Source organism: Bicyclus anynana, chromosome 13 (genome assembly GCF_947172395.1).
Source record: "Bicyclus anynana chromosome 13, ilBicAnyn1.1, whole genome shotgun sequence".
NCBI classification, from domain to species: Eukaryota; Metazoa; Arthropoda; class Insecta; order Lepidoptera; family Nymphalidae; genus Bicyclus; species Bicyclus anynana.
Genome location: NC_069095.1, coordinates 5,482,269 through 5,510,238, shown reverse-complemented (window position 1 = coordinate 5,510,238; position 27,970 = coordinate 5,482,269). Strand labels below are relative to the sequence as shown.

The following is a 27,970-nucleotide window of genomic DNA, read 5'->3' as shown; positions in this document are numbered from 1 at the left end:
TCCTAATTCCTATTTTATTCTGTGATCTGTAAAAAAAAAACTTCATTTGACGTTTGTGGTTCGGAAGAAAATATTATTTTTGATTAGTTTTGCATTTACTTGAAATTATTAAATAATCAATTAAAAATTAAGGAATATTTAATTATCAATTCTCATAGCTAAATTAATATTTACAACTTAAACTTAAATATAAAACGGAGACACATGTGAAATTCTGTTAAACAAAAACTAATAGTTTTGCTTTCATCATCAATAAATTATTCTGATTGCCTACATTTACAGAGTTTTAAATAAAAAATAGCTATGGCTACACGAAAAAGAAGTGGTTCCGGTTCTAAAAGACACCTTAAAGAGAAGGTTGTGCAGATATACGAATCATTTTTTCGTGGTGAAGATTTAACAAGTGACAATCCCACATTTTGGGATGAGTTCTTCCTCCTCAAACCTAAGATACCACAACTAGAAGCAGAGATACACAAACTTACAGTCGAACAGTTAAATAATTTAAAAGATAATATCAATCTATTGGTTGTACAATGTATCGATATGCTAGGACAGGAACACCATATAAGGTATAACTTTCTAATATAAGTTTTTTATTTATTGGTAGGACTTACAGATGTTCAGTAAACTAATAATAATTAGTTCAATAGAATTCATTCGAATGTCGGGTCACGCTAACAAAAAAAAAATACATTATTGGAATTTTTCTTACAAGAAAATTCTTAATATCAGCCTGGAGTTGGCGGTGTTGGTACACCCCGTGTTTCGAAGAGCACGTAAAGCCATCGGTTCTGTGCCTGATCTATCTTATGAGTGAGGGAAAAGAGAGTGCACATGTGCTTGTGCACACACTTTATCTTTATCAACCCATATGCGGCTTACTGCTGAGCTTGAATCTCCTCTCAGAATGAGAATGGGTTAGGCCAAAAGTACACCACGCTGGCCCAATGCGGATTGGCAGACTTCCCACACGCTGATAACTGAGAAAATTTTCTGCTTTGCCAGTTTCCTTACGATGTTTTTCCTTCACATTTGAGACAGGTGACATTTAATTTCCTAAAATGCACACAACTGGAAAGTTGAAGGTGCATGTCCTGGATCTGATTTGAACCCACACCCTCTGGAATCTGTGGCAGAGGTCGTATCCACTACGCTATCACAGCTTTTTTTTATAATATGTGTGCACTATAATATTTTCTGCATACTTGATTAATCTCACCATGAGATTGGCCAGCATGGCCAAGAAAAAAAAAAATTTTGTTATTATACTTATACAACTCAAATAGGGCTATTAAAGTAGATAATCTTATAACAATCTACAAGTATCAGGGATATTTTATCATTAAAGATAAAGTATAATATGATTTTCGCTTTAGCAAATAATAATTGCTTTTAAACATGTAAATGTAACACATCTTGTAATAACTTGGTTTTTTAAAACTGAAAATTAAATACAAATATAATTTTACTGATATCTGAGCGTCGAGAGTAATTTTTATTTCCTGGTAACTCAGTTAGCTACCAAAATGAAGAATTTTCGTAAATAAAAAAATTTATCGTCTCATCAAGATGAAGTTACTCACGAAAAAATTTACTTGATAGTAGTCAGTTGTACAAAATGTTCTATGGATTCCTGACTTACGCTTATCTATTATGAAGATGTACACGACTAATTAGTAATGTGTTTTACTTTATTTTGTCAATTATGAATATTAAAAAGATATAGTTTACAGGTTGGTGTATGCACTTCAAACATTCAGTGCAATATTAACTACAATGTACCAAAGAGCTGGGCAGGACCCCAGCATTAATATAAAGTTTATATTATTAGGAACAGATAATGCTAATTCCAAAATGCAAAAACTATTAGAACACTGCAGCACTGTATTGGCAGGTTTGTAACAATAACTTTTGTCTTTTAATTTTTTACTTTTTTGCATAGATAATAATAAACTTAATATAGATAATAAAGATTTATCTCAACAAACAACATCTCATTACAGGTGATGTACCCGACAGTCTCAAGTCAATGGTTATAAAGTTGCTGTTAATAATTGCAATTGGCATTGATAATATTGATGAGAACCCACTCGTGGAATATCTAATGTTGCATTCACTGTTTGAGCCACTGATGCAATTACTGTGCACCTCTACTGAGAGGCAACAACATGGTAATATGTAATTTTATGTATTAAGATTCACCAAGACACTTATTTTTTTGTTATTTTGGTTCATGGCAATCTGCTATAAGCCACTGTTCTGTTTGATCTTGGATGGATAATTTAGTCGTTTTCGGGATCTGCACAGTAGATTTTCTATCAGCAACTCCCTCTTTGGCTGGTTATATACATCTGTTCTCTAGGTCAGTCTTTGTAGCTGAGTAAAACAAAGGCCACCCTTCACAATTAAGAGCCAAGCTCGTTTGTGCGGACTGACTGAAATGCATGGTAGTTACACTTTTTCTCTTAAGTGAGGGTAGGTCGATAAAAAATGAGTCACAAAGCCAAGTCAGAAGCTTGACCAGGTCCACTAGTAATATAATATATTAGGAAGTTAAATGAAATGTTTTAAATTTTCTTTTTTTTTAGGTTATGATGTTGTGATGCTCCTAATGTTTTTAGTGAATTATAAAAAACAAGAATCTGCTAATCCATATGTCGTAAAATTGTCAATACTTGATGATGAGCTTGCATTAAATGGGTAAGTATACAACATACCTAACCATACCTATTCATTTTTAAAATATTGAAATAAGGAAAAGAAGTACATTTAAGGATTTAAGTTCAACAACAATTAATAACAATTAATTATTTATTGAGCTAAAAACATTATCCATACAAATATAGGTTGAGATGGCAATTGCGCTAAAATCTTTAAAAGATTTTGTGTTACAACTGCCAGATCTCTTTTGTAGTAATATAAAAAATTAAATTAACATTTTTAAATTTCAGTTTATACGTAGCAAATCAGTTAAATAATCAAATTTATACATAACTAGCGTACTCCCGCGATTTCGTCCGCGTGAAATTCAGTTTTTCACAAATTCCGCGGGAACTATGGATTTTTTAGCCGCAGCGTAAAAGAGGAACAAACATACTTACACACTTACACACAAACTTTCGCCTTTATAATATTAGTGTGAAGTGTGATTTACAATTTCACGAACGAAAATTACAATATTTTAAGCTGTAATACTATTAAAAACATTATATCTATACTTATAATAAATCTGTAGAGAGGTCAATTCTGTTCATGAAATAACTATGGGGGTACTTATGCCAAAAATACAATTAGTAAAATTTTTGTCTGTCTGTATGTTCGTTATAAAAACAAACACTACTTGACGGATTTTAATAAAACTTGATACAATTATTCTTCATACTCCTGGACAGGTTATAGTATACTTTTCATCACACTACAATCAATAGGAGCAGAGCAGTGAAGGGAAATGTTGGGAAAACGGAAGAAGTTACTCCATTTTTTAAGCTTCCGTCTGTAGGGGTATACCTAGGGGTTCCTACTCATCCCCTGTATGGTAGGGTAGCTGTAGAGTGGGAGTAGGGTATGGTAGTAGTAGGGTTTCTCACAGATGAGGAATAATTAGGATTATGTTTTGTGTATTTTCATGTAAACACTTTGTTTGCAGATATGGTCAAGTGATAACAGCAGCTCTGAATGACTTTGTGATGTCAACATTTGGTGGCATGCAGGCGAGTGGTGGGGGGTGGCTCTCCTCACTGACCAGCATGGTGGGGGGGATATTTCTGACCAGTGACGAAACACAGCCAGTTGTCAGGGGACAAAGGAATATGTAAGTCCTAGAATACACCGCTGAAACTCTGTTTTCTCACATGTATATAAAAAATAACAGAGCTAGTCATCTTCACCCCATTGGCTAGTACAGTTACGCAAGCAACCAATAAGCTTCAACCTATCGTCAACAAACAGAATCTTTAGCTGCTTGTATATAAAGGTAAATCGCCAAATGGGTTGCTAAGTGAACTCAGGAACAGCTTGACTAATTCAGCTTTTAGAAAAATTAAGAACTATTTATAGTTCATGAAGTAATTAATATCACACTGGATGGTACGCAAACACTACACTAGCAAACATCATTATGCTACAGATGGAAATAAGTAAATTCAACATTACACTGGATGGTACGCAAACACTACACTAGCAAACATCACACTAGCAAACATCATTATGCGACAGACGGAAATAAGTAAACTCAACATTACACTGGATGATACGCAAACACTACACTAGCAAACATCATTATGCTACAGATGGAAATAAGTAAATTCAACATCACACTGGATGGTACGCAAACACTACACTAGCAAACATCATTATGCGACAGACGGAAATAAGTAAACTCAACATTACACTGGATGGTACGCAAACACTACACTAGCAAACATCATTATGCTACAGATGGAAATAAGTAAATTCAACATTACACTGGATGGTACGCAAACACTACACTAGCAAACATCACACTAGCAAACATCATTATGCGACAGACGGAAATAAGTAAACTCAACATTACACTGGATGATACGCAAACACTACACTAGCAAACATCATTATGCTACAGATGGAAATAAGTAAATTCAACATCACACTGGATGGTACGCAAACACTACACTAGCAAACATCATTATGCGACAGACGGAAATAAGTAAACTCAACATTACACTGGATGGTACGCAAACACTACACTAGCAAACATCATTATGCTACAGATGGAAATAAGTAAATTCAACATCACACTGGATGGTGATCAGACTAATTAGATAAAGACCTGCCTCGCAAGACATTATTTTTCTGTCAAAGTATATGATCAACGATCTTATGCGATTATAAACACCGTCTCTATAGAATCGATGTTTCAGAGTTTACAATCGTGTCCGTCGTTTAAAACCCTCCGTAAAAACACCTTTTGTGTACTTGAATGGTGTAAAAAACGAACAAAAACTGCTAGTTTAGTATATGATATGTATGAAATCTAAGCTTGTTTTCCTTAGAGAATGGCAGAAAATTTTGTTCGTGAATTTGGGTGCGATACTAGTCCTTATGTATTTAGTCTGAGGATAGTACGCAAACACTACACTAGCAAACATCATTATGCGACGGATGGAAATCTTATAAGACTAGTGAATTATGGATCAAGGGCATAGGTTGGAACCTATGCCCTTGATCCATAAATAAACTTAATCCATTGCTGCTAAATAAATAGATACACAATATATTGTTCCTGTATCGGCAGGGGCGGCGAGGAGGGCATGCTATTGGCGCTGTACGAAGCGTCGCACTTGAACCGCAACTTCATGACAACGCTGGCACATTCCTCCTCCGCGGCCGCTTCCTCGGCACCGCCTTCGCCTCCCGCCACCTTACCGCCACATCAGGTAACTTGATTTAATAATTAATTGATATAATTAAAAATAATTTTAAGGGCGATGCCTCATTAGAGCGTTGCATAGTGCCGTCGCAACGGATCAATGCATTGTATGCGACACCTGACACCACGCGCAAATTAAATCGGACGACGCATGCTCTTAGTCTCAATAATGCATACAAAACAAATAAGCACTGTCTGTTGTTGAAACGTCGCCTGCGATGACGCAACGCTTGAATGAAGCATTTCATTTAAAATATATGAAATATTTAAATAGAATACATGAAAAAAGCTATGTGAACACAACACAGTAATGGGGCAGCGCTCTTTAACATGGTATTGAATGTAATGCTTTACATTCACATACACAGTTTTGTATTTTATTGGTTTGCTTATGCACCTGATGTACCTCAAGCATGAGAGGGGGGAGGGGGGGGGGTACGAACTACGACCCCTAAAAGAGAAATTTTTCGAAAAACATGTCTCTTGTTTTGTTCTTTCAGACACCACCAAACTTAGCCCAGATCCAAGCTTTGGATAACGAGCAGCCAACAAATTTATTAGTCACATTCTTTCAATATTGGTAAGTACCTGCTATACAACAGATACTTAATATTGATTTCGTTACATAAGCTCGTATTACTTTTCACGTCCTTATATAATAAAAATAAATAACCTTATATTTATTTATTTTCTGCTCCAAGGTTCCTTCCATCACGGTACCAAAATTCATCCAAAACTGTATAGTTTTTTAGCTGTATAAAAGTTACAGACAGTTTTGGTGTCTATACTGATATTATGAAGCTGAAGAGTTTGTTTGTTTTATTGAACGCGCTAATCACAGGAACTACTGGTCCGATTTGAAAAATAGTTTCAGGCTATATTATGTTTTTAAAAAAATTAGGGATCCTTCCTGAAACTTCCATGTCGTTTCAGTTCAATAGTAATGGCGGACACACGGACAGAAAGCAGCATCAACAAGTGCAGTTTATGTTTCATCACTCTCACGTGTATCGTAGAGGAACAGTTCGCTAACTCTATTATGCATGACCAAAATCTTACTTTTAAGGTAAGTCAATAAAATTCTTCAAATAGTTATGATGACGGTTTTTTAAATTGTATATTAATAGGCTACTTGCCTCTTTTGTAAACAGTGTTTAAACTGAATTATGGAAGTATTATAAGCTATAAATAATAACCAGTAAAAAATTTAATATAAATGAAAAAAATATCTACGTAAAATTTTTGCTGCCGAAACACAACACGTTAGCAAGTGACGTCATTCAAAGAGATAACAGCGTGATTGGCGTTTTTCAGTCATGTGATAAATCACGTCACCGCAAGCGCCAATCACAAACCGATGCCTTGTAGCGAATGACGTCACAGTTTATGATTGGCGTTTGCGGTTTGATGAAAATACAATTTTGTTTTATAAAAATATTACAATTACGAGATTATTTACACAAATAAAAATGTGATTTGAGTTTCTAGGTATCTAAACTGCCTATATGCAAACAATCTTCTTAGTTATACAGCAGGCTAGTAGCCTATTAGGAGTAGTCATCATCCCCATTATTATATTACGGTGTTCTTGTCATCATTCCATGTGGGAATGATTATTAGGATAGTTAGCTTAAGTTTCTTATTGTATTCTTTCTCAAGTCAAAGAAAATTAAAATCTAATTAGTTTGATCGCTCTCTCATCACGACTATGATCTATTCAACTGCGATATCGCCGCAATTTATAGTTTCTTGCTAGCTTACTATATAGAGCGAATTGCGTAAGCACCACGGATAGTGCCTTATTAGTGCGTTTGTTAGGTTGCCGCGACAAATCAAAGTTATGCGTTATTGTATGCTAAACCTGCGTAGCGTTGACGCATGACGTCGCAATCACCTATACACAACGATTTAATGTGGCATTTCGTTTAAAATTTATGGAAAACAACGTAACATAACGCCACGTAATTTAAATCAACGCTATAATGTGACATCGCACTAATTCATGGCGTACTAGATTTGGATCGTATGATAACATGTTATTATATTCTACTAGCGGACGCCCGCGACTTCGTCCGCGTCAAACTCGATGTAAACTTGCAACTACCCCTACCCAACTCTACCCCTACCCTAACCCTACCCTACCCTTACCTTCCTGAATTTTCCGGGAAGGAAAACCCGACTTATTTTTATATAGTAGATAAGCGATCTTTACTTTTTATAATACTTTATATTTTTTAAATATTTATTTGCCCTATCTTTTAAATATGCCCAATTCCCCTCCAACTAGTCGGGAAAGACTGTATTAGAAGTGGGTACAAGTACGACAATCGTCCACGGGGCGGGGATCGAACCATCTCCCCTTAGTGTTGAGTTCGACGACTTTACTGTTGACCTTTGAGGCTCTATTTTAATGGTATTGTATATGGGAAGCCTTAACTAACGTCTTAGCACTGCAGCAAATACATAAATCAGATGACATGACTTTTGTTTTTAGCAACTTCTCCAGTGTGTAGTACATATAACTCAATAGTTTCAAGTAGAATCTTAATTATTTAGAAGTATAATTTAAATTATAAAAAAGTACATGATATTATTTTTTATTTTTACCAAAATATGAATATAATTTTTTTTTTCAGGTACAATTGTATAGACTTCCAATGCGCCATAGAAAAATAGTTCCTGAAGAACCGCCTTCTCAACCCTTAGCTTCAACTTTAATAGGTACGTTCATGTTTATACACTAACTACTGCCTGCAACTTCGCCCTGTTAAATATTAAGTGGTTATTATAAAAAAAACTAACTTCATAAATACTCAACCAGAACGTCAGATAAGGATATAGTAGGTTAGTTAATTACTAAAAGGTGTGCATTTCATAAATCTAACTATTTGAGCGTAATGTAATGGAATGGGAGGGTCCAAAAGTTACAAAATAGAACCCTTATATTTCAGTTTTCGAGTTACGAGCGCGATTAATATTTTACTTATTTTGAAGGAAATAGTCTCTTAATTAATCGCTAAAATTTTTCGACAATATCTGTAAGCCAAAGTAATACAAATTGCTTTTAAAGTCTAGTGTATTTTCCGCCGTTAAAAGCAAAAAAGTAAATAACCATTTATTCTTCCTATGATTTAATTTTCCAAATGCAATCGGTCCCAACGACGCTTTAGTAACTGCAAATTTGGCATCCCGGGCTCCCCTACTATAAAATACTAACCTAAATGATACCCTTTCCAGACCTTCTAGTAGAGTTCATGATGTGCCATCTACTAAAGAAGTTCCCCGGCGAGTTGTACGAATTGTGCGTCGGCGTGTTGTTGCGACTGTTGAGCTACCAGAAGCGCTGTCGCGTGCGACTGTCGCGCGACTGGCGGCCGCTGTGGGCCGCGCTCATCGCACTCCTCAAGTTCCTGGTCACCAATGAGAGCACTTTGCTGAGAAGACACAACATATTTACTATGGCACAGCAGGTCTATATATAATACTTGATTTTTGTAAGTCAAAAATCGCCTATTAACACCGGCGACAAAACAAATTTGAAAAGTCGGGAAAAGTTATGAATTCATTCATAACTTTTCAAGCCGCAATTATTTCTAATAAAAAGTAAATAAGTACCTTTTATTTATACTTAATAGAGTAAGATTCCAGAGCGATCTGACACACTGATGAAACCTTTCAATGGCGTCTCATGAGCTTCAAATACCTGCATGTTTGTGGAGACTTACTCTGTGACACCTGGTACCTGCGCAGGTGTCACAGAGGTCTTTTTTTTTATTCTTTACAAGTTAGCCCTTGACTTAGATCTTAGCTGATGGTAAGTGATGATGCAGTCTAAGATGGAAGCGGGCTAACTTGTTAGGAGGAGGATGAAAATCCACACCCTTTTCGGTTTCTACACGGCATCGTACCGGAACGCTAAATCGCTTGGCGGTACGTCTTTGCCGGTAGGGTGGTAACTAGCCACAGCCGAAGCCTCCCACCAGCCAGACCTGGACAAATTAAGAAAATTTCAATCTGCCCAGCCGGGGATCGAACATAGGACCTCCGTCTTATAAATCCACCGCGCATACCACTGCGCCACGGAGGTCTCCACAAACATGCAAGTATTCAAAGCAATAAGACACCATTGAAAGCCTAAGATGAAACTATGGGGTCTATAATTTAGATGTCAACCTACAAGCAATTGTAAACTTTAAGAACCATGCAGTAAGGTTAACTTTACCTTAAAAGTCAATTCAAATAAATAACAGACGACTTACATACTTGTTTGGTTATAATTAAACTCGATGTCCTGCTGCGATTGTGAACCTTATGTACCTACTAACAAGGTCTTTTGTAACAGTATGATATCTGTTTCAGGTAGTGAATATCTTTAATTTGTTCATAACATTCGGCGACACGTTCCTACCGACGCCCGCGTCGTACGACCAGCTGTATTACGAACTGATAAGGATGCATCAAGTGTTCGACAACCTTTTCTATATGGGTAAACAATTTTTTTTCATATATCTATAATTTACCTAAATAATTTATTTATTTACATAAGGGGTTAACCCTTTGAAACCCAATATAATAAACCGCTAAAATAACTTGAAAGAGTTTCCTAAAAAAATTCAACCTCAATTTACCCCACAAATTTCTAAATTTCATTTAAAAAAAACGAAGGACTTTTTTATCGTTGAACCCCTTCTATTTATAAACCCTATATAACCCCAGTCCAATGTGTTATCGCCGCGTTGCAACGACTTTGATATCAGTCAAAGGATTCTTTAACCCTACACACATCGTTCACAAGTGCGTGACTCCACTCAAGGTCATTCTCTGCCATTCTAGGGTTTTATTTTGGTTACAGTTTGATTTGTTAATTAAGTTGTCCTGACAAGTGTTGTGAATCGTAACCTTTGTTCGACATTAGTTTTCTTATATTTGTAATCACTTTAGAGTCTGCTAAAAAAAGGTGGATTTCGCTATTTTCTGTCGCGAAAGAAAAATAAAAGTGTGCAATCGCGGGCTAGTTTCTAATAAACTGGCTTCTTCAAGACAATATAGTGTTGCTTAAATTTGTCCTAATTTCATTAATTCCTTTATAAGCTCTTCGCTACTCGACGGGCGACGGAGAGTTTAAGGCGGAGGCGTTGCGTCTCGCGAACTGCTTAGTCAACGTGCGCGCGATCATACAACACTTCTCGCCCAAGATCGAGGTGTGGCTCGCCTCGCAGAGCTTGTCCACGCCCACCGAGGATCAGGTACTGGAGCTATACGAAAACTACATCACAATCACATTCCACATTAACACAACCACATCGCAGTCCTCGTCTGCACAGTACGCTGCTTAGTCAACGTGCGCGATCATACAACTGTGGTGTGGCTTGGCAATATGTCAATAGGCTAGTTGACATTTTTTTTAAATGGTTTTAAATAGTTCATTATCATTCCACTAGACTGACATTTTTTTTTTCATATTTTTTTGAGACGTGGAAATTTTAGCCAGCCAAAACGCCTGTCGGCCATGACAGTCTATATTTCAACTGTTTCATGACGTCACTATAATAAATCCCATACAAATGGTGCGTTTGACAAAAATATAAGTCAACAATTAGTTTGACGTTCAGTACATCAAGTGACACAAAATGGATGCCAGCGTTTTTGACGTTTTTTGAAAAAAATACGTGATATTTAAATTAAGTTTCTAAAGAAATCCTTAACTTTTTTTTTTTAATTAATATTGTTTATATTAAATTTGATACCAGTCAACTACCCCATTCCGCAGATACTAGAAGTGGTGCGCAAGAACTACGACAGCCTGATCCTCAAGCTGCAGGAGGGGTTGGAGGCGTACGAGCGGTACACGGAGCGCGCGCACCGCCCGCTGCTGGCCCGGCTCGTGCGCGCCGCCTCCGGTGCCGCACGCTTGCGGGCGGACGCGGCGGCTCTGCGCGACCACTCCGCCGCCTTGCTCCACCACTACACCACCATTGCGTAATGTGCTCTCACACCTCAGACTAATACCTTCTATAGGACCTGCCTCGCTCGCTCCCTCTGTCAATGATCATGATCAAAAGTGTTCATACAAACTGCATCCGTAGAATCGATATTTTTTTTTTATTTTTTTTTATTCTTGACTACAATCTCACCTGATGGTAAGTGATGATGCAATCTAAGATGGAAGCAAGCTAACTTTTTAGGAGGAGGATGAAATCAACACCACTTTTGGTTTCTACACGACATCGTACTGGAACGCTTGGCGGGACGTCTTTGTTGGTAGGGTGGTAACTAGCCACGGCCGAAGCCTTCCACCAGCCAGACCTGGACCAATTGAGAAAACCTCAATCGGCCCAGCCGGAGATCGAACCCAGGACCTCCGTCTTGTAAATCCACCGCGCATACCACTGCGCAATGGAGGCCGTCAAAGTTGTGTGTCGTGTTTGATTATATTTGATTAGTTATGTAACAATAAATTTGTAAAAGTTACAAATTTAATGTTGCAACATTATTTTGTTGGTAACTTAAGCTCGCGCTCGACATTGAGTCGCGCGCGGCGGTTTTTGCCGGGTTTACCGTTAGACGGCTGACGTCGCGATTTGACCTTGTAGGCAAGCCAGTCAGAACTAACGTCTGTCAAAGCACGGTCGCGTCACTAATTCGCGCGACCGACGCTGCCGTCTGCAGTTTTTTATATTCAATTACCAAATACTGCTAATTCCAATATATTATATAATTTTGCTAAATCGTTCCCGCTATAGGGAGCGGAGTTAGTACCTACTTCGAGAACTAAATTGTTGGGCGCGAGGTTGCCTGTTTTGGCGAGCTGCGCGACGTGCCTTCACTGAAAAAATTAAACGCCAATTGTCGTGACTCCATCCTGCCTGCCGCTGCCCCTGGTGGACAAGTTCGTCGTCTGCCGCCGTGGATCGCAGGGGAGTGCGGGCATTAATGGACAGAAGTGAAATATATTATTAAGGCCTGTACCCACGTTATATAAATTTGTGCCCGCCGGTTGATTTCTTTTTTTAATATACTTTTAATTAATAATTATTTACTTCCTTTTCATTATTAATATTTGTACCTACCTATTCAAATAAATAAGGCGGGACACTGGCGCCCTGATCGTGGTTTAATGGCTTTCGCTTCTGTCAATTATAGCTAGTTTTGTTGATGGTATTTTTTTTCTGTTTTTGTAAAACGCTTTAATTTTTTTTTGTTGGTTTGCAGTAACTAAGGTGATCGTAGTACTTTTCATTGTTGTGACTATGGTAAATGCCCCAAATTACTTTACTTTTATTTCTGTAATTCTTGTTATTCCGTAATTTAATTTGATTTAATATTTTGATACTAGATTATACTGCACTATAAATTTCTCACTGTATTTTTTTCTCATTGTATAGAAATAAGTACCTTAATTCTAAAGCTGCGTTCACACTAGTTACAAAAAAAAAAAAAAAAACTTTTATTTTTAGTTTTATGTTGTGATCTTTGCCTTTTCTATTAACTCGTTCATTTCATTCATTTCATTCGCTAATTAATCCATTCATCATCAAACCAAAGCGTTCCGTTAAATTATTGTAACAGAACGGAATTATTTTTTCTTTTATAATTTTTATGAGCCATTCACAACTTACCCTACTCACTATTTTTTTTTCTTTTCTTATATTTATTAGAAATTTTTGTTGTTATTGGATTTAGCACTATATTTCATTTTTACCAACATGTCTCATGCGATAAAGTTTTTCTCTTTACAAAAGCCTGAGCTAGAATATGAAGTGGCTGTTAGAGGTGAAACACCTGCCAATACCGTAGCAGAGCTAAGAAAGCAAATAAATAAATTATCACAATTATACCCCTCAGAAGAAATTTTATATTCGCATTTAGACACTTCAGACGATTTATCTTGCACTTTTGAACTATTAAATAAAATTAATTTAACCCTTGCGGAAGAGGTTTTTGATAAAAATACACTAAATCGCATCGAAAATCTTCTCTTCCACGTTTATCATAGGATCAATAGAATTGAACCCGATAAAGCTTCTTCAGATCAACACTCACAATGTAGTGAGCTTTATAAAAATTTATATGATAAATTACTAAATTTAAAATTAAAGAGTGTTGATCCCCTTGCCGTGGTCGGTATTAATACAGATAACCAACCTTCGCCCACACCAATTAACGTGACAGTTACTTGTGAGGGTAACAGTAGATTTCCTTCCGAAGTGCTCAAGTTGAAATATGATGGGAAGTCATGTGTCCGCTCTTTTATTGAGCGTGTAAATGAATTTACCTTGGCTCGTAACATTTCGGGATCGAAACTTCTTTCTTTTGCTACTGAGTTTTTTGCAGAAGATGCATTGCACTGGTTCCGTAGCGTGAAAGACCAAGTATCGTCATGGGATGATCTTGTCGTGCTTCTCAAACAAGACTTCGATAAGCCCGATTATGACTACCGACTATTAGCCGAGATTCGATCTAGAACCCAGGGCCAAACAGAGAACATTACTATTTATTTATCAATACTGGCTGGTATGTTTTCACGCCTATCGAAGCCCCTATCAGAAGACGACAGGTTAGAAATTATATTGCATAATATTAGGCCGTGCTATGCAAGTACGCTCGCTTCTGTAACAGAGATTAAAACTGTTGAACATTTGCGTCTATTATGTAAAAATTATGAAAACGTTCATTCACGTATGGTACAATTTCGTGAGCCTGTTGCCGGACCTTCAGATTCTATGGTCGCGCCAGAATTTGCGTATAAATCAAAAATTGTAAATTCGCAAAAACAAAATCTTAACCAAAATTACAATTATAAACAAAATAGTTACAAAAACCCTATTATTTACACTAACCCTAATTCTAACAACATTAATGAAAAATATTTGCACGCTATTAATAATAATAATTCTAATACTACTAGTAAATTACCCTACTGCCCCAGATGTCGTAACAATTCACATAATTTTAAAAATTGTGAAAATACAGAAATCTTGTGCTTTAAATGTGGTCACAAAGGTGTCAAGAAACCCGATTGTCCTAATTGTAACACTCCTTCAAAAAACTAAATTCTCAGAATTGTAGCAAGCCTCATTCTACAGTGCATAGAAAAGAATGGGAGGAATGGTTATTAACTGTTCGTAGGTTTTTTAACACTTACAATATTGCTACAATTCTGAATTACAAACCTTTAGATGATATACGACCATATGTCAATATAAAAATTAATGACACGATTGCCTCTGGTCTTCTTGATTCAGGCTCTAGTGTTTCTATCCTAGGCAATAATGCGCATAAAACCTTATTAAATCGCGATTTTAAGATATTTACAGATGACGCGATATCTGTAACTGCGGCCGGTGGTCAAATACTGCAAAGTATAGGTTACATAAATTTACCTATTACTTTTGATTCTCAATTTCATATTATAAAAACTTACGTTGTCCCAGAAATTCGTTACTCTCTTATATTAGGAATTGATTTTTGGCGGGCTTTTAAATTATGTCCCAAATACTTAGGTTCAATTGCTTTGTCAAATGAACCGTTAATTGATCTAAATTGTAGTAATTCAGAAAATCTAATTCACTCTTATGATAATTTAGATAGCACTCAAAAGGCGACTGCAGATAATGTTATAAAACAATTTCACGATATTTCCTTTGAACATAAAGGATTAGGTCGGACTCATTTAATAACTCACCGCATTAATACTGGCGATTCACCACCGATCAGGCAGAGGTACTATAGGCTCTCTCCTGAAAAACAAAGAATCCTAGTCGAACAAGTAGACGAAATGCTGGCATTAGATGTAATCGAACCTTGTGAGAGCTCTTGGCAATCGCCCGTTCTCCTAGTTACTAAAAAGAATGGCCAGCCACGTTTTTGTTTGGACAGTAGGAAGCTCAATTCGGTCACGAAACGAGATGCGTATAATTTACCGTACATTTCAGAAATTCTCGATAATTTGCGTGATGCACGTTACTTAACCAGCCTCGATCTATCTAAAGCCTTTTGGCAAATTCCTATAGCAGAGGAAGATCGAGACAAGACAGCTTTTTACGTCCCGAACCGTGGAACGCTGCGCTTTAAAACCACAGCATTTGGACTGACCAATGCTCCAGCTACTCAGCAGCGACTAGTTGACGCATTGCTAGGTGAAGTAGATCACCGTATATTCGCGTACCTAGACGATATCATTATCATTTCAAACACATTTGATGACCACGTTTCCCTATTGCTTCGGGTCCTAGACAAATTACGAAAAGCTAACTTGACCATTAATTTGGATAAATGTGAATTTTTTCGAAGTCAGCTCAAATACTTAGGATACGTAGTCGATGCGAAAGGGCTGCGAACTGATCCGGATAAAGTAAAAGCTATCCTCAATTATGCTACTCCTACGAACCGTAAAGAAGTAAAACGTTTTTTAGGCACCGCTACGTGGTACCGTAGGTTTGTGCCAAATTTTAGCACGATAGCAGGACCACTTAATAAACTGACCTCGAGTAAGAAAAACGCTCCACCTTTTTCGATGGACTGAAGAAGCAGACGTGGCTTTTAAAAAATTGAAGGCATGTCTTGTGTCTGCTCCGGTTCTTTCATGTCCAAACTATGAACTTCCTTTCCAAGTTCATACGGATGCGAGCAGCTATGGAATAGGTGCAATGCTCACGCAGTATATTGATGGCAAGGAACGACCTATTGCCTATATGAGCAGATCCTTGACTGGAGCGGAAAGGAATTACAGCGTTACAGAACGCGAGACTTTAGCTGTAGTAGTTGCGTTGGAACATTGGCGTTGCTACGTAGAAAACGGTCAACCCTTTACAGTTTATACAGACCATAGCGCACTTAAATGGTTTTTATCCATTAGCAACCCTACAGGTCGCCTAGCCCGTTGGGGTGTTCGATTATCTTCATTTGATTTTGAAATCAAACACCGTCGCGGTCCTGATAACGTTATTCCTGACGCCTTATCTAGAGCTCATCCGGTTTCCGTAATTAACACTGCCAAATCATTTGCGACTACTAGCGATGATTGGTATAAAAACATTTATAATAACTGTCTTAACAACCCAATTAATTTTCCTAATTACTTAATAAAAAATAACATCTTATTTCGACTATCCAAGAACAAATGCCATCTCACAAATGAATTTTCATGGAAGGAAGTGGTTCCATCAGAGTTTAGGGATAACGTTATCAGGGAAAATCACAACAACCCAACGGCTGGTCACTTGGGCATTTTCAAGACTTACAGGCGTATCGCCCTTAGATACTTCTGGCCAGGGATGTACCGAGATATCGCAAAATATGTAGGTTCATGTTCCACTTGTCTTCAATACAAGCCCCAAAACCATCCCACTCTTGGTGAAATGGGTCGCCCCAAACAATGCTCTAGACCTTATCAGATGATTTCTGTTGACCTAATGGGCCCGTTGCCCGTAACAAAAAAACAAAACAAATTCATTTTAGTTATAACGTGTTGTTTTTCAAAATTCTGTCAAATTTTCCCAATTAAACAAGCAACTTCCCAAATTATCGTCAAAATATTAGAGGAACAGGTATTTTTGATTCACGGCGTCCCTCAGACCATTCTCCTTGACAATGGACCCCAACTTGTTAGTAATCACACTAATGACTTATTCAAAAAATATAGTATTCCAAACATATATTTTACTCCAAAATATACCCCACAAGTTAATACTGTGGAGCGATACAACAAAACAATCATAACCTGTATTTCTATGTTTGTGGATAATGATCACCGTTCGTGGGATTTGTTTATACCTAGTGTTCAATTTGCCATAAATAACTCTGTGAATGAGGCGACAGGTTTTACTCCTTCATTTTTAGTTTTTGGGCGAGAAACAGTAATCTGTGGTTCTCACTACACTGACACTGATTTAGGTGACGAAATTGTATTCATGCCACGGGACATATACGCTGAAAACTCTAGCTTTATGTGCAATATTTTCGACCAAGTTCAAAAATCGTTATATCACGCTCACGTCAAAAATTCAGAAAAATATAATTCAAGACGGAAGCCCTTTGAGTATAATGTAGGAGATATTGTCATGAAACGTACATACGTTTTAAGCGATAAAGATAAGTTTTTCAGTAAGAAACTAGCCCCTAAATTCATAAAATGTCGCATTATAGAAAAAAAGTCTCCATTAGTTTATGTCTTGGCAGATATGTCTGGTAAATGCTTAGGCACCTGGCATATAAAAGACTTAAAAATAATAAGTCAATTATAATAATTAGGGTTAACATGCATTATTATAAATTTATTCGTAATTTTTTTTTATAACTCACATAATTTTTTTTATATACTTAGTTTAATTACACTCTTGGTTGCATACTTATTTCTCAGCTGTGCTGACAGACATGCAACATGGTGGTTAAAATAATGATAGTAAACAAGATCATAATAATATGATCGTTTCACTAATTACTGCGGATTTTATCATTAAAATAAAACCCTTGTAAGGGCCGGCGGGGTAATGTAACAATAAATTTGTAAAAGTTACAAATTTAATGTTGCAACATTATTTTGTTGGTAACTTAAGCTCGCGCTCGACATTGAGTCGCGCGCGGCGGTTTTTGCCGGGTTTACCGTTAGACGGCTGACGTCGCGATTTGACCTTGTAGGCAAGCCAGTCAGAACTAACGTCTGTCAAAGCACGGTCGCGTCACTAATTCGCGCGACCGACGCTGCCGTCTGCAGTTTTTTATATTCAATTACCAAATACTGCTAATTCCAATATATTATATAATTTTGCTAAATCGTTCCCGCTATAGGGAGCGGAGTTAGTACCTACTTCGAGAACTAAATTGTTGGGCGCGAGGTTGCCTGTTTTGGCGAGCTGCGCGACGTGCCTTCACTGAAAAAATTAAACGCCAATTGTCGTGACTCCATCCTGCCTGCCGCTGCCCCTGGTGGACAAGTTCGTCGTCTGCCGCCGTGGATCGCAGGGGAGTGCGGGCATTAATGGACAGAAGTGAAATATATTATTAAGGCCTGTACCCACGTTATATAAATTTGTGCCCGCCGGTTGATTTCTTTTTTTAATATACTTTTAATTAATAATTATTTACTTCCTTTTCATTATTAATATTTGTACCTACCTATTCAAATAAATAAGGCGGGACAGTTAGTTAAATATTTTCGATGTGTGAGTATACTCAAATTCACCAACAAAAAATGCTGTCGAGAGGTTGTCCCTTTAGAAAAAGATAATTTTGTTGGTGAATTTGAGTGCGATACAAGTCCAATAAAATATAATGATTGGTCTGAGTCTTTAACTAATGATGTACTGGCGTAAACCGTAGACTACTGCTAGCTGGATGTCTTAGGGTTCCCGCACATGGGCCCACCGGCCACAACCACAAAACGCCATAAATATAATAAAAGTAGTATATTTATCTGCGGGCATAAATGAGACCTCGCCTGCCCATGGCAATATATGTTTTATTGTACCTATTAGAATAAACGATATAATAGGGTAGTTGACTCGTATCAAATTTAATATAAACAATATTAATTTTGTATAGTACAAGTTGTAAGGGTCCGAAATATCTCGATATTAATAAATACGGATAACTTAATTTAAAAATCGTGTTTTATCGATTTTTTCAAACGTCAAAAAGCTGTTGTCTATTTTGTGACGTCACAATGTTACTTGATGTACTAAAGGAATAAACGCAAAACTAAATAACCGCTAAACAGTTTGGTTAAGGTTTAGTGTTTACGTGACGTCATGAAACGATAAAATATAGACCATCATGGCCGATAGCGTTTGGGCTTGTATAGTCAAAAAAATAAAGGTTTTTGTCACGTTTAAAAAAACATGATATTTTTTTCAATCTAATAGAATGATAATGAACAATTTAAGACTATTAAAAAAAAGTGTCAACTACCCTATTATGTACCCTCTGTGAATTTAAATATACATTTAAAATGTATTAAATTGATATCATATCATATGCTTATTACCGAGAATTAAGCCGGATTTATATTTGTCTGACGTGTCGTGTCGTGACGCATCAGAACAGAATCGGTATCATATTTTTTGTATGCAAATCAGGAGTCATCACGACATGTCACAACACAAAAGTGTAAATGTTGCCATATAAAATGTATGATACCGATTCTGTTCTGATGTGTCACGACACGACACGTCAGACAAATACAAATCCGGTTACACATTTGTTTTGTGTAAAAATGGAGTCAAAAAAATATAAATAATTAAATTAATGTTGTATTAGAACAATAATTTAATAAGGTATTTATATCTTTTTTCTTATGTAGTGAGAGATAACTGTTTAAGTTGATTTAAAGCCATTGATGTAAAAAAAATAATAATTTAAAATTAGTGTATTTCTGTTATTCTTAATATAAAGTCTATATTTCAACAATATTATTGTCATAATTTAAATAGTATGTTTTGTGAAAACAATTACGTCATTTATTTTACTACAACATGAGTTTTAAACCCAATGTTAACTATTACAATTATTTATTTTCATTTAACAGAATGTTATATTTTTCATAATAAATAAAAGACTGAATGAATATTATATTTTTTATTTATATCATTGAGATAAATGACCATCGAATGATAATTATGATTTTATAATAAATGCATCTTTAAAAATAACAATATGTCAGACTAGATAGGTTTTACTCTTTGGTATATTACAATATAATGATAAATAATTAAAAATTAACTAGTTCTCGTAGTCAGCGAGTTCTAACTAAAACACTTATTAATAAAATACTCTAAAATAAGATGAAATTTTACAAGCACTTGATTTTGAGGTAATTATTTATTAGATATGATATTTAAGTAGATATATTTTTCCTATCTCTATGTAAAATAATACATTATAAATGGAATGTTGGGTTGGTTTTGCACAGCCTAAGTGATTCAGGCCAATTTTATAGTAAATTTGTTCTGCTGGCCTATTCACTATTTTGGTCTTTATCATCCACCTATTACAATAAACATCAAATCAATTGAGAAATGTCATCTACCTACAGTATTACATCGACCGGTAAGCACCGGATGATATTTGTCACATAGCATCTCAATTTCGAAAATTTCAACTAGCATACGTCAAAGTTAGTGAATTAGCCTGCAGACAAACTATACCAGAAACAAGTGAATTACTATTATTGAACCGATTTTATTTCAGCAAGAGCCTCTTTGACCAACTGTTCCAGCTCTAGTGGAAGTACGATTTTCTTCAGGCTTCCATTATCACTGCCATTATCGTAGTCCAAATCCACAGACAAATCATCTTTGCTTTTTGAAATTTCTTCCTCGCTGTCAGAAGTTATTTTATTTGTCAAATTCTCTAGAGGTTCCCTCTCTGGTTTGTCTTTGAATTCACCAGACTTCACAGAACTGGATTCGAGGAGTTCCTCTATTAACATTTGTGAGGGAAAAGATGGTACACACTTCTCACCATTGCACCAACTCTCTAGTGTTTTTTCTAATTCCGTTATTCTATTTGCCAGTATTCTGAAACAATCACAAGAAATAGAATGTTTAAAAGACTCTGGCAAATGAAAGCGTGACCAGAAAAAACGCGGCAAATTATACAATCTGTATATGGTATCACTACTACAGCTACCACCCACATATCTCAAGACAAGAAAAAGACTTCTTCTTCTTCTTCTTCTTTTCCTGGGCCTTTTCCGCACTTGGCCACTAAGGTTTGGCCGTTGTACGTAGCTCCCTTCGGTGCTGGTCCCCGCTGGAGTCACTCCAGCCAACCGAGCTCGCTCCAGAAGCTCAGCAGGCCGCCCAGGTCGCCGAACGCCTCATGGAGTGTTGCTGGGGATCCAATGTGTGCTGCGCGTTGTTCAGATACACCTCTGCATCTAAACATAACATGTTTCGGGGTTTCCTCTTCCTAGGGGTCCTCCTCTTAAGAAAAAGATTTATGCTAGCCACCGATAAGATTGTGATATTTTGTTATACGCTGCAGAGACATGAACTTTGCGACAAGTTGAGTAAAAAGGAGATAGATGCTCTGGAGATGTGGTGTTGGAGACGAATGCTGGGAGTCTCCTGGACTGAGTTCCTAACGTTTCTATACTCCAAGGACTCGACATTAGTACACAGTCGTATTCTTCAGGTTTTTGGACATGTCTCCCGGTGGAATGAGTGCATCGAACGCCTTGTTGTGAGAAGAAAGGTGGAGGGAACTAGGCCACGCGGAAGGTCACCCATGCGATGGACCGACCAGATTAAATCTGCTGAAGGCGGCCCCTTGCATGAATGTACACGACTCGCTACACACAGGGAGAAGTGGCGAATCCTCGTGAGGCGTATATCTGCCTCCAACATGTCCTCGACTGCTCTGTAAAGAGCGCAGCGACAAAGAAGAAGATTGTTAACTGTTGATAGATTGTATTGTCGACTACGCGAAATTAATATTGTTTATTTATTATTATTGATATGAGTCGACTACCCTCATCATCATCTCCTTACCCTTATCCCACTTAAGTGGGGTCGGAAAAATATGTCAATCTTTTACATTCGTCTCTATTACTCGTCAACTCATCATCCACTCCTTTTACACACACGTCCTCTTTCACACAATCTAACCATCTCTTCTTTGGCCTTCCTCTCCTCTTATGACCTTCCACTTGTACATTCAACATTTTTCTAGTAATATGACTTTCCTCTCTACGCATTACATGTCCATACCAAGCTAACCTTCTACTCCTCAATTTTTCTGTCACTGGCACCACCTTCAGACTTCCTCTTATATACTCATTCCTTATTTTATCTATTCTTGTCACACCACACATCCATCTCAACATACGAATTTCGTTCACATGCATTCGTTTACTATCCATCCCTTTCACCGCCCAACATTCTGATCCATACAGCACGACAGGTCTTACAACCGTCGACTACCCTATTGAAGCAAAAATAGCTACCAACATGAGTTTTACAGAACATAACGCTGGCAGCGCTGCAGGCATGTGGGTATATTGGACCCTAAGTGGCTAGCATAATGTAGACAAATAGCAGCATAATCGAAAATATTGATATTTCAACTTCGCCGTTTCTTGGTTGATAATGTCTTTTTCACTTCAGGAGATATGTTGTTGACACATTAGGCTTACTGGAGTAAGAGTAGGTTCCTACAAGCATTTAGTTGTGTATTTTATAGCATATAGCAAAAGTAACTCACTGATTGGTTCTTCTTTGGTGTTGAAGCGCTATAGATTTATCATTCAAAGCTTCAAACAATCCCAAGCATAGAGATTTCAATTCAGCTGCAGAATTTCTTTTTAATCCCGTCTTCGAGTTAACATCCAAATACTCACGTACTGAAATATTAATAACATATTTATGCGAAAGAGAGTTTATTTGTCACGATTGCTTGTTAGCTTTCACGCCAAAAATGAAACTAAACAATTCACCAATGAAAGCTTCTATATCATAGAATATTTTATTCCCATATTCATACATTAATAGATACTAAAATAGAGAAATATAAAGAGGAAGAATTTTTTGTTCATTTATTTGTTTATTGAATAAGGTTGCAAAACTGGACTAATTTTCAAAATTCTTTTACCAATGGAAAACTACATAATTATGTTTTAGGCAAGTAACATTAATTGGTGTATCTACCATTTGCGTTTATCCATTAATTACGGGACACCCTGTATATTAATTACCTTGCTTTTGTGTCATGACATCTGAATAACCTTTTTTTAAATTCCATGTTTCATTTTTGCTCCTCTTGTCCAATAAAAACTGAAAAAAATACATTTTTTTAAACTCGACTTGAATTTTTACCTAATTTTTTTATTCTTTAAAATCCAATTGAGAACAAGTATACTTACTTAATCTAAGACTACAATATTCATCCATACTAATATTATTAAGAATGAAGAAGAAGAAGAATGAAGGGTAGGGGATAATCTCTGGATATCATGAACTGATTTTCAAAATTCTTTTAACATTAGAAAGCCACGTTATTTGTGAGTGTCACGTGCTCTCGTTTTAATATAATATTCTCACGGGAACGGGAACTACGTGGGTGAAACCAATAGGCGTCGGCTAGAGTTAAATAAAAACTATAAATACCTTGTATTTAGTCAGAGTTCTCTTCACAATTTCTTTTTCGACTTGTAGTTGTGTAATTCTCTCGTGTAGATATTTATTTTCTGTCAAAACTGCATCAATATCGACAATGGGTTTTGGCGTATCATTCTCTGTCTGTGACTTTGTTCTGTTTGTCAGTATAAAGCTTATTTGATGGTTTAAACGTTGAACCTTGTTTTTATAGTAGTCACGATCAGATACCAACTCTTCCTTGTCATCTATTGTAGCCCTGTAGTCTAGTTGAATTTGTTGATACTGCACAAACAAATTATAAATGTTACCGTTAGATTGTAAAATCTCACTCGGGATATTATAATCTGTTTAACGGTTTCACTTCCGATAGATTTTATTATACCGAAAAATATCACGTTAAATTGTAATCAGTATTTTCAGTTCACATTTTGACGACAGACTATAATCAGCACCGGCCCGAAGTAAATTTTAGAATGGAGCGAGATCCAGTTATGACGCCTCTCCTGTTTGCTTCTAATAATGTATATCTATTACCTATACCATTGTAAGTGCAAAGTAAGTATAGAACGTGAAGATCTCGACCATACTCTGGAGTGACCAACATTCTTTATTCATTTAGGCGCCCTCTAGGATTTGGCGCCTGGAGCGACTGCTCCGTTCGCCGTATGGACGGGCCGGCCCTGACTATAATATCACGTGTGAGATCATAAACGTACGTATTTTACAATCTAACGGTGACATATATAAATGTAAAAGGTCATTCATCACGAAATTTTAAATACCGCTTGACGTAAAAAGATGAAATTTGGCTGGAAAGTAGTTTATAGATAGTAAGAGGTCCACTAAGAACGGATTTTGCGAGAGGGCCGGATTAAGGAGGTCTATGGGCGGAAGAAGTCGCGGGCGTCCGCTAGTACAATTATACTACTATTATAAAAAAAATACAGTAATAATACTTTATGTTGTTTTAATTTAAAATTAATTTTATAAATAATTTTAATATTTAAGTAGAAAGTGATATTTGTTCTTATTTAGGACTAGCGGTCGTCCGCGTGGAAATCAATCTATTTCATCACCTTAGAGGCTGAATTTTAAAAATTCTTGAATCACATTGTATTTCCAATTTTTTTTATGATTTATGAACAAATTTTCAAACTATAACTCTAATAATGAAGGACTGTCCATACAAACTTTCATCCCCCATGGGTGGAATTTATCAAAATCCTTTCTTAGAGGATGCCTGTCATAATATCTCGATCATATTATAACAATCTGCTCAGTGGTCATCTAAATATATATAACCTTTGAGTTATATATATTTAGATGATATCCTATCTATATATATAAAAATGAATTGCTGTTCGTTAGTCTCGCTAAAACTCGAAAACGGCTGAACGGATTTATCTTATCTTGGTCTTGAAATGTTCGTGGAGGTATAGGGAAGGTTTAAAAGATGAGAAAAATTAGAATAATTGCCGGGAAAACCATAAAAACAACCCTTTTCTATTTCCCATACAAACGTTTAAGAATCAAGGGGTAGGGTATGGTAGGGGTAGAGTAGTGTAGAGTAGGGATAGAGAAGAAGTGCACATAAGTCAAAGCGAAGCTTGACCGGGTCCACTAGTCTATATCTATCTATATATATAAAAATGAATTGCTGTTCGTTAGTCTCGCTAAAACTCGAGAAGGCTTAACGGATTTATCTTATCTTGATCTTGAAATGTTCGTAGAGGTATAGGGAAGGTTTAAAAGGTGAGAAAAAATCAAATAATTTCCGGGAAAACCCTAAAAACTGCCCTTTTCTATTTCCCATACAAACATTTAAGAGTCAAGCGGTAGGGGTAGAGTAGGGGTAGAGTAGGGGTAGGGTAGGGGTAGAGTAGGGGTAGAGTAGGGATAGAGAATAAGTGCACTTATGTCAAAATGAACAAATTGACCGGGTCCGCTAGTATTTATATATAAAAATCATATAAATAAAAAAATACTAATATCTAAGATCTAAGATCAATTGAAGAAAAGAAAAATCAGACTTTATAATATGACTTACATTCAGTATGAAATTTTGCATACACATTGCAACACAGGCTATCTACGTTTCTATTTTTTTTTTAATTTTAGTGTTTTGTATAAAAACAAAGAAATTTAAATTAGAAAATAGAAAAAAAAAATTTTTTAGAAGAATTGATTTTCTTGACAGCAAACTATGGACCAAATAGATATTATAATCAAACTTGATGTTTCAAAAGTGTTAGTAAATTAAGACAACTTGAAATACAAATCTATTTAATAATATATAACTGGTTACCTTTTTCTTTACTTTTTCTAATTCTTGTATAAGTTGTTCATAATCATTTCTTGATGTTTGACATGATTTTTTGTTTTCATTAAATTCCTCATAATTTTGCCCCTTCTGCAGTTGCTTTCTCAATGCTAGTATATCATCCTCGGCCTCTTCTAATTTACTTCTCAGTGTTTCTACCTATTTAAAAATAAATCATCATCATCATCATTAACAACCCATATATTCAGTTCACTGTTGAGCACAAGTCTCCTATCAGAATGAGAGAGGTTAGGCTAATACTCCCCATGCTGTCTCAATGCTGATTGGCAGACTTCACACTCCTAGAGAATTATGAAAATTCTCACATATGCAGGTTTCTTCACAATGTTTTTCCGTCACCATTTGAGACATGTGATATTTAATTTCTTGAAAAGGTAAAAACTGAAAAATTGAAGGTGCATGCCCCAGACTGGATTCGAACCCACACCATCTTCAATCTGAGAAGAGAATTTAAAAAATTCTCTGGGAATGTTATATTTAATTTCTTAAAATCCACATAACTGAAAATATGTTCCATGCCCCAGAGGTCATATCCATTGAGCCATCATAGCTAAAAAAATTGCTTTAATAATAAATCAAATAAATAAATCTAGAGACTTTCTGAGGAGGTCAAACTTTACATCGGCTCTCAGAGGCCCCACAATGGGTGGGCTGGATTTTTTCTTTTATTTTGTACTTTATACAGAGAATATCTAATCTTTGCTAATTTCAGCAGCCTACATTAAAGTGATTCATGTATTTACCAGCGGTGCCCTGTGGTTTTGCCAGACTATCAATTAAGCCTCAATAGCTCAACGGTAAGAGCTCCCCACCCGTTGGTGTATTGTCATACCCACTCCTAATAGTCTTTCCGTACTAGTTTAGAGGGATCTAGGAATATTGGTCACATTTAAAAGATATGGCAAATACTCTTTTTTTTTTTAAATTCTTGTTTATATTTCATTTGGACAACATTTCTTTTACTCTTTGTAACATATCTTGTGTGACATCCTAGACCTACCATCCTAATACATTGTCTTATATTTGTGTGAAAACATGGATTTAAAGAATTACCTCTAATTTCAGCATATTATTTTGTTCCTTAGTCTTTGCTAATATTTCACTACCACTTATAGTATTGGTTGGTGCAAACCGATCCCAGCTATTTGTATATTCTTGTACAATTCTCTTGCATTTCAACTGTTCTACTAGTATTTTAAATCTGTCTCGCTCCATACTGCATTTGTCTAGTTCCTTACTCATGATACACAGAGCATCAATTTTACTTTGCAGTTTACTTTTGAGGACTGAGTTCTAAAACAATATGATACTTTAAACAACAAAAGTATTCCAAACAATAAAACAAATTCAAAAGTGACAAAGGTTTGGATTTGAAAAGTAAACCTAAGTTCACCCTAGCCCAACCTAAATCACAAGAATGAGAAGATAATGGTTTTAGGGAGTTTTTGGCTTTTTGTAGTCCTTTATGGTAGGCTCTCTGGTTGGGGTTTACCCCAAAACAATATTATTCTGCCTTTATTTTTATTGAATCAAAATATTACTATACAATGTTTTATTTCACTTTTTATATTAGTAAGAATATTTGTAAATATATTCCAAGATAAATATGACCTTTAATTGGTCATTTTTATCTTAGAATATATTTACTATATTTATTGAAGTACATAAAGAAAATAATACTATAAAATTTTTATTCTTACCTCAAGAACATAGTCATCCAATTGCTGATCTTGGAATTGTACTTTAAAAGGTTTAGTAAACATGGTAAATTGTAAATTAGACCTGAACGGCTTTACAAAGCTATAATTGCATGTTTGATTATAATAACATTTTCAGGTTCACTGCAATTACAAAAAAATATTTGATTAATGTTTTCCCTCATATATCTCTTATGTTAAAATTCGAATATTCCTAATATTCACGTGGACATTCGACCATGGGCGTTATTCGTAACAATATCTTATCTTGTAGTTGTACATAGTTGTTAAAATTAAATAAAATTAATCAATAACATTTTCGCCTTCAAAATCCATAAAAATTGTTTTTTTTTTTATTTTTTAACAAAGACAACAAACAATGATGATGTTTTAAGCCACCACAAGGAACATATTTACTCACACCACC

At 35.9% G+C, this 27,970-nt stretch overlaps 2 protein-coding genes across 4 annotated transcripts; one reads left to right on the top strand and one right to left on the bottom strand.

Annotated features, from left to right (window-relative positions):
• The first annotated feature begins 52 nt into the window (after positions 1–52).
• Positions 53–19,975, top strand: LOC112046164 (armadillo-like helical domain-containing protein 3). 3 transcript variants are annotated; one of them, XM_052885143.1, is made up of 14 exons: positions 53–572; positions 1,737–1,897; positions 2,007–2,174; positions 2,592–2,703; positions 3,650–3,814; positions 5,276–5,417; positions 5,911–5,990; positions 6,344–6,476; positions 8,047–8,131; positions 8,648–8,880; positions 9,770–9,896; positions 10,502–10,656; positions 11,181–11,389; positions 12,154–19,975. In XM_052885143.1, exons 1-14 carry the CDS (start codon positions 304–306, stop codon positions 12,164–12,166), a joined length of 2,052 nt encoding a protein of 683 aa, XP_052741103.1. In that variant the 5' UTR covers positions 53–303; the 3' UTR covers positions 12,167–19,975. The 3 variants fall into 3 exon arrangements, with proteins under 3 accessions (XP_052741103.1, XP_052741104.1, XP_052741105.1); XM_052885144.1 differs by having other exon boundaries at positions 11,181–11,394; XM_052885145.1 differs by having other exon boundaries at positions 432–572; positions 1,730–1,897.
• Positions 19,970–27,970, bottom strand: LOC112046516 (coiled-coil domain-containing protein 149). Its single transcript, XM_052885146.1, has 8 exons — positions 27,769–27,970; positions 27,547–27,687; positions 26,900–27,139; positions 25,811–25,984; positions 23,515–23,787; positions 23,103–23,181; positions 22,613–22,751; positions 19,970–20,925 (listed from the first exon to the last, which is right to left on the bottom strand). The coding sequence occupies exons 2-8, from the start codon at positions 27,607–27,609 to the stop codon at positions 20,574–20,576; spliced, it is 1,320 nt and encodes a 439-aa protein (XP_052741106.1). The 5' UTR covers positions 27,610–27,687; positions 27,769–27,970; the 3' UTR covers positions 19,970–20,573.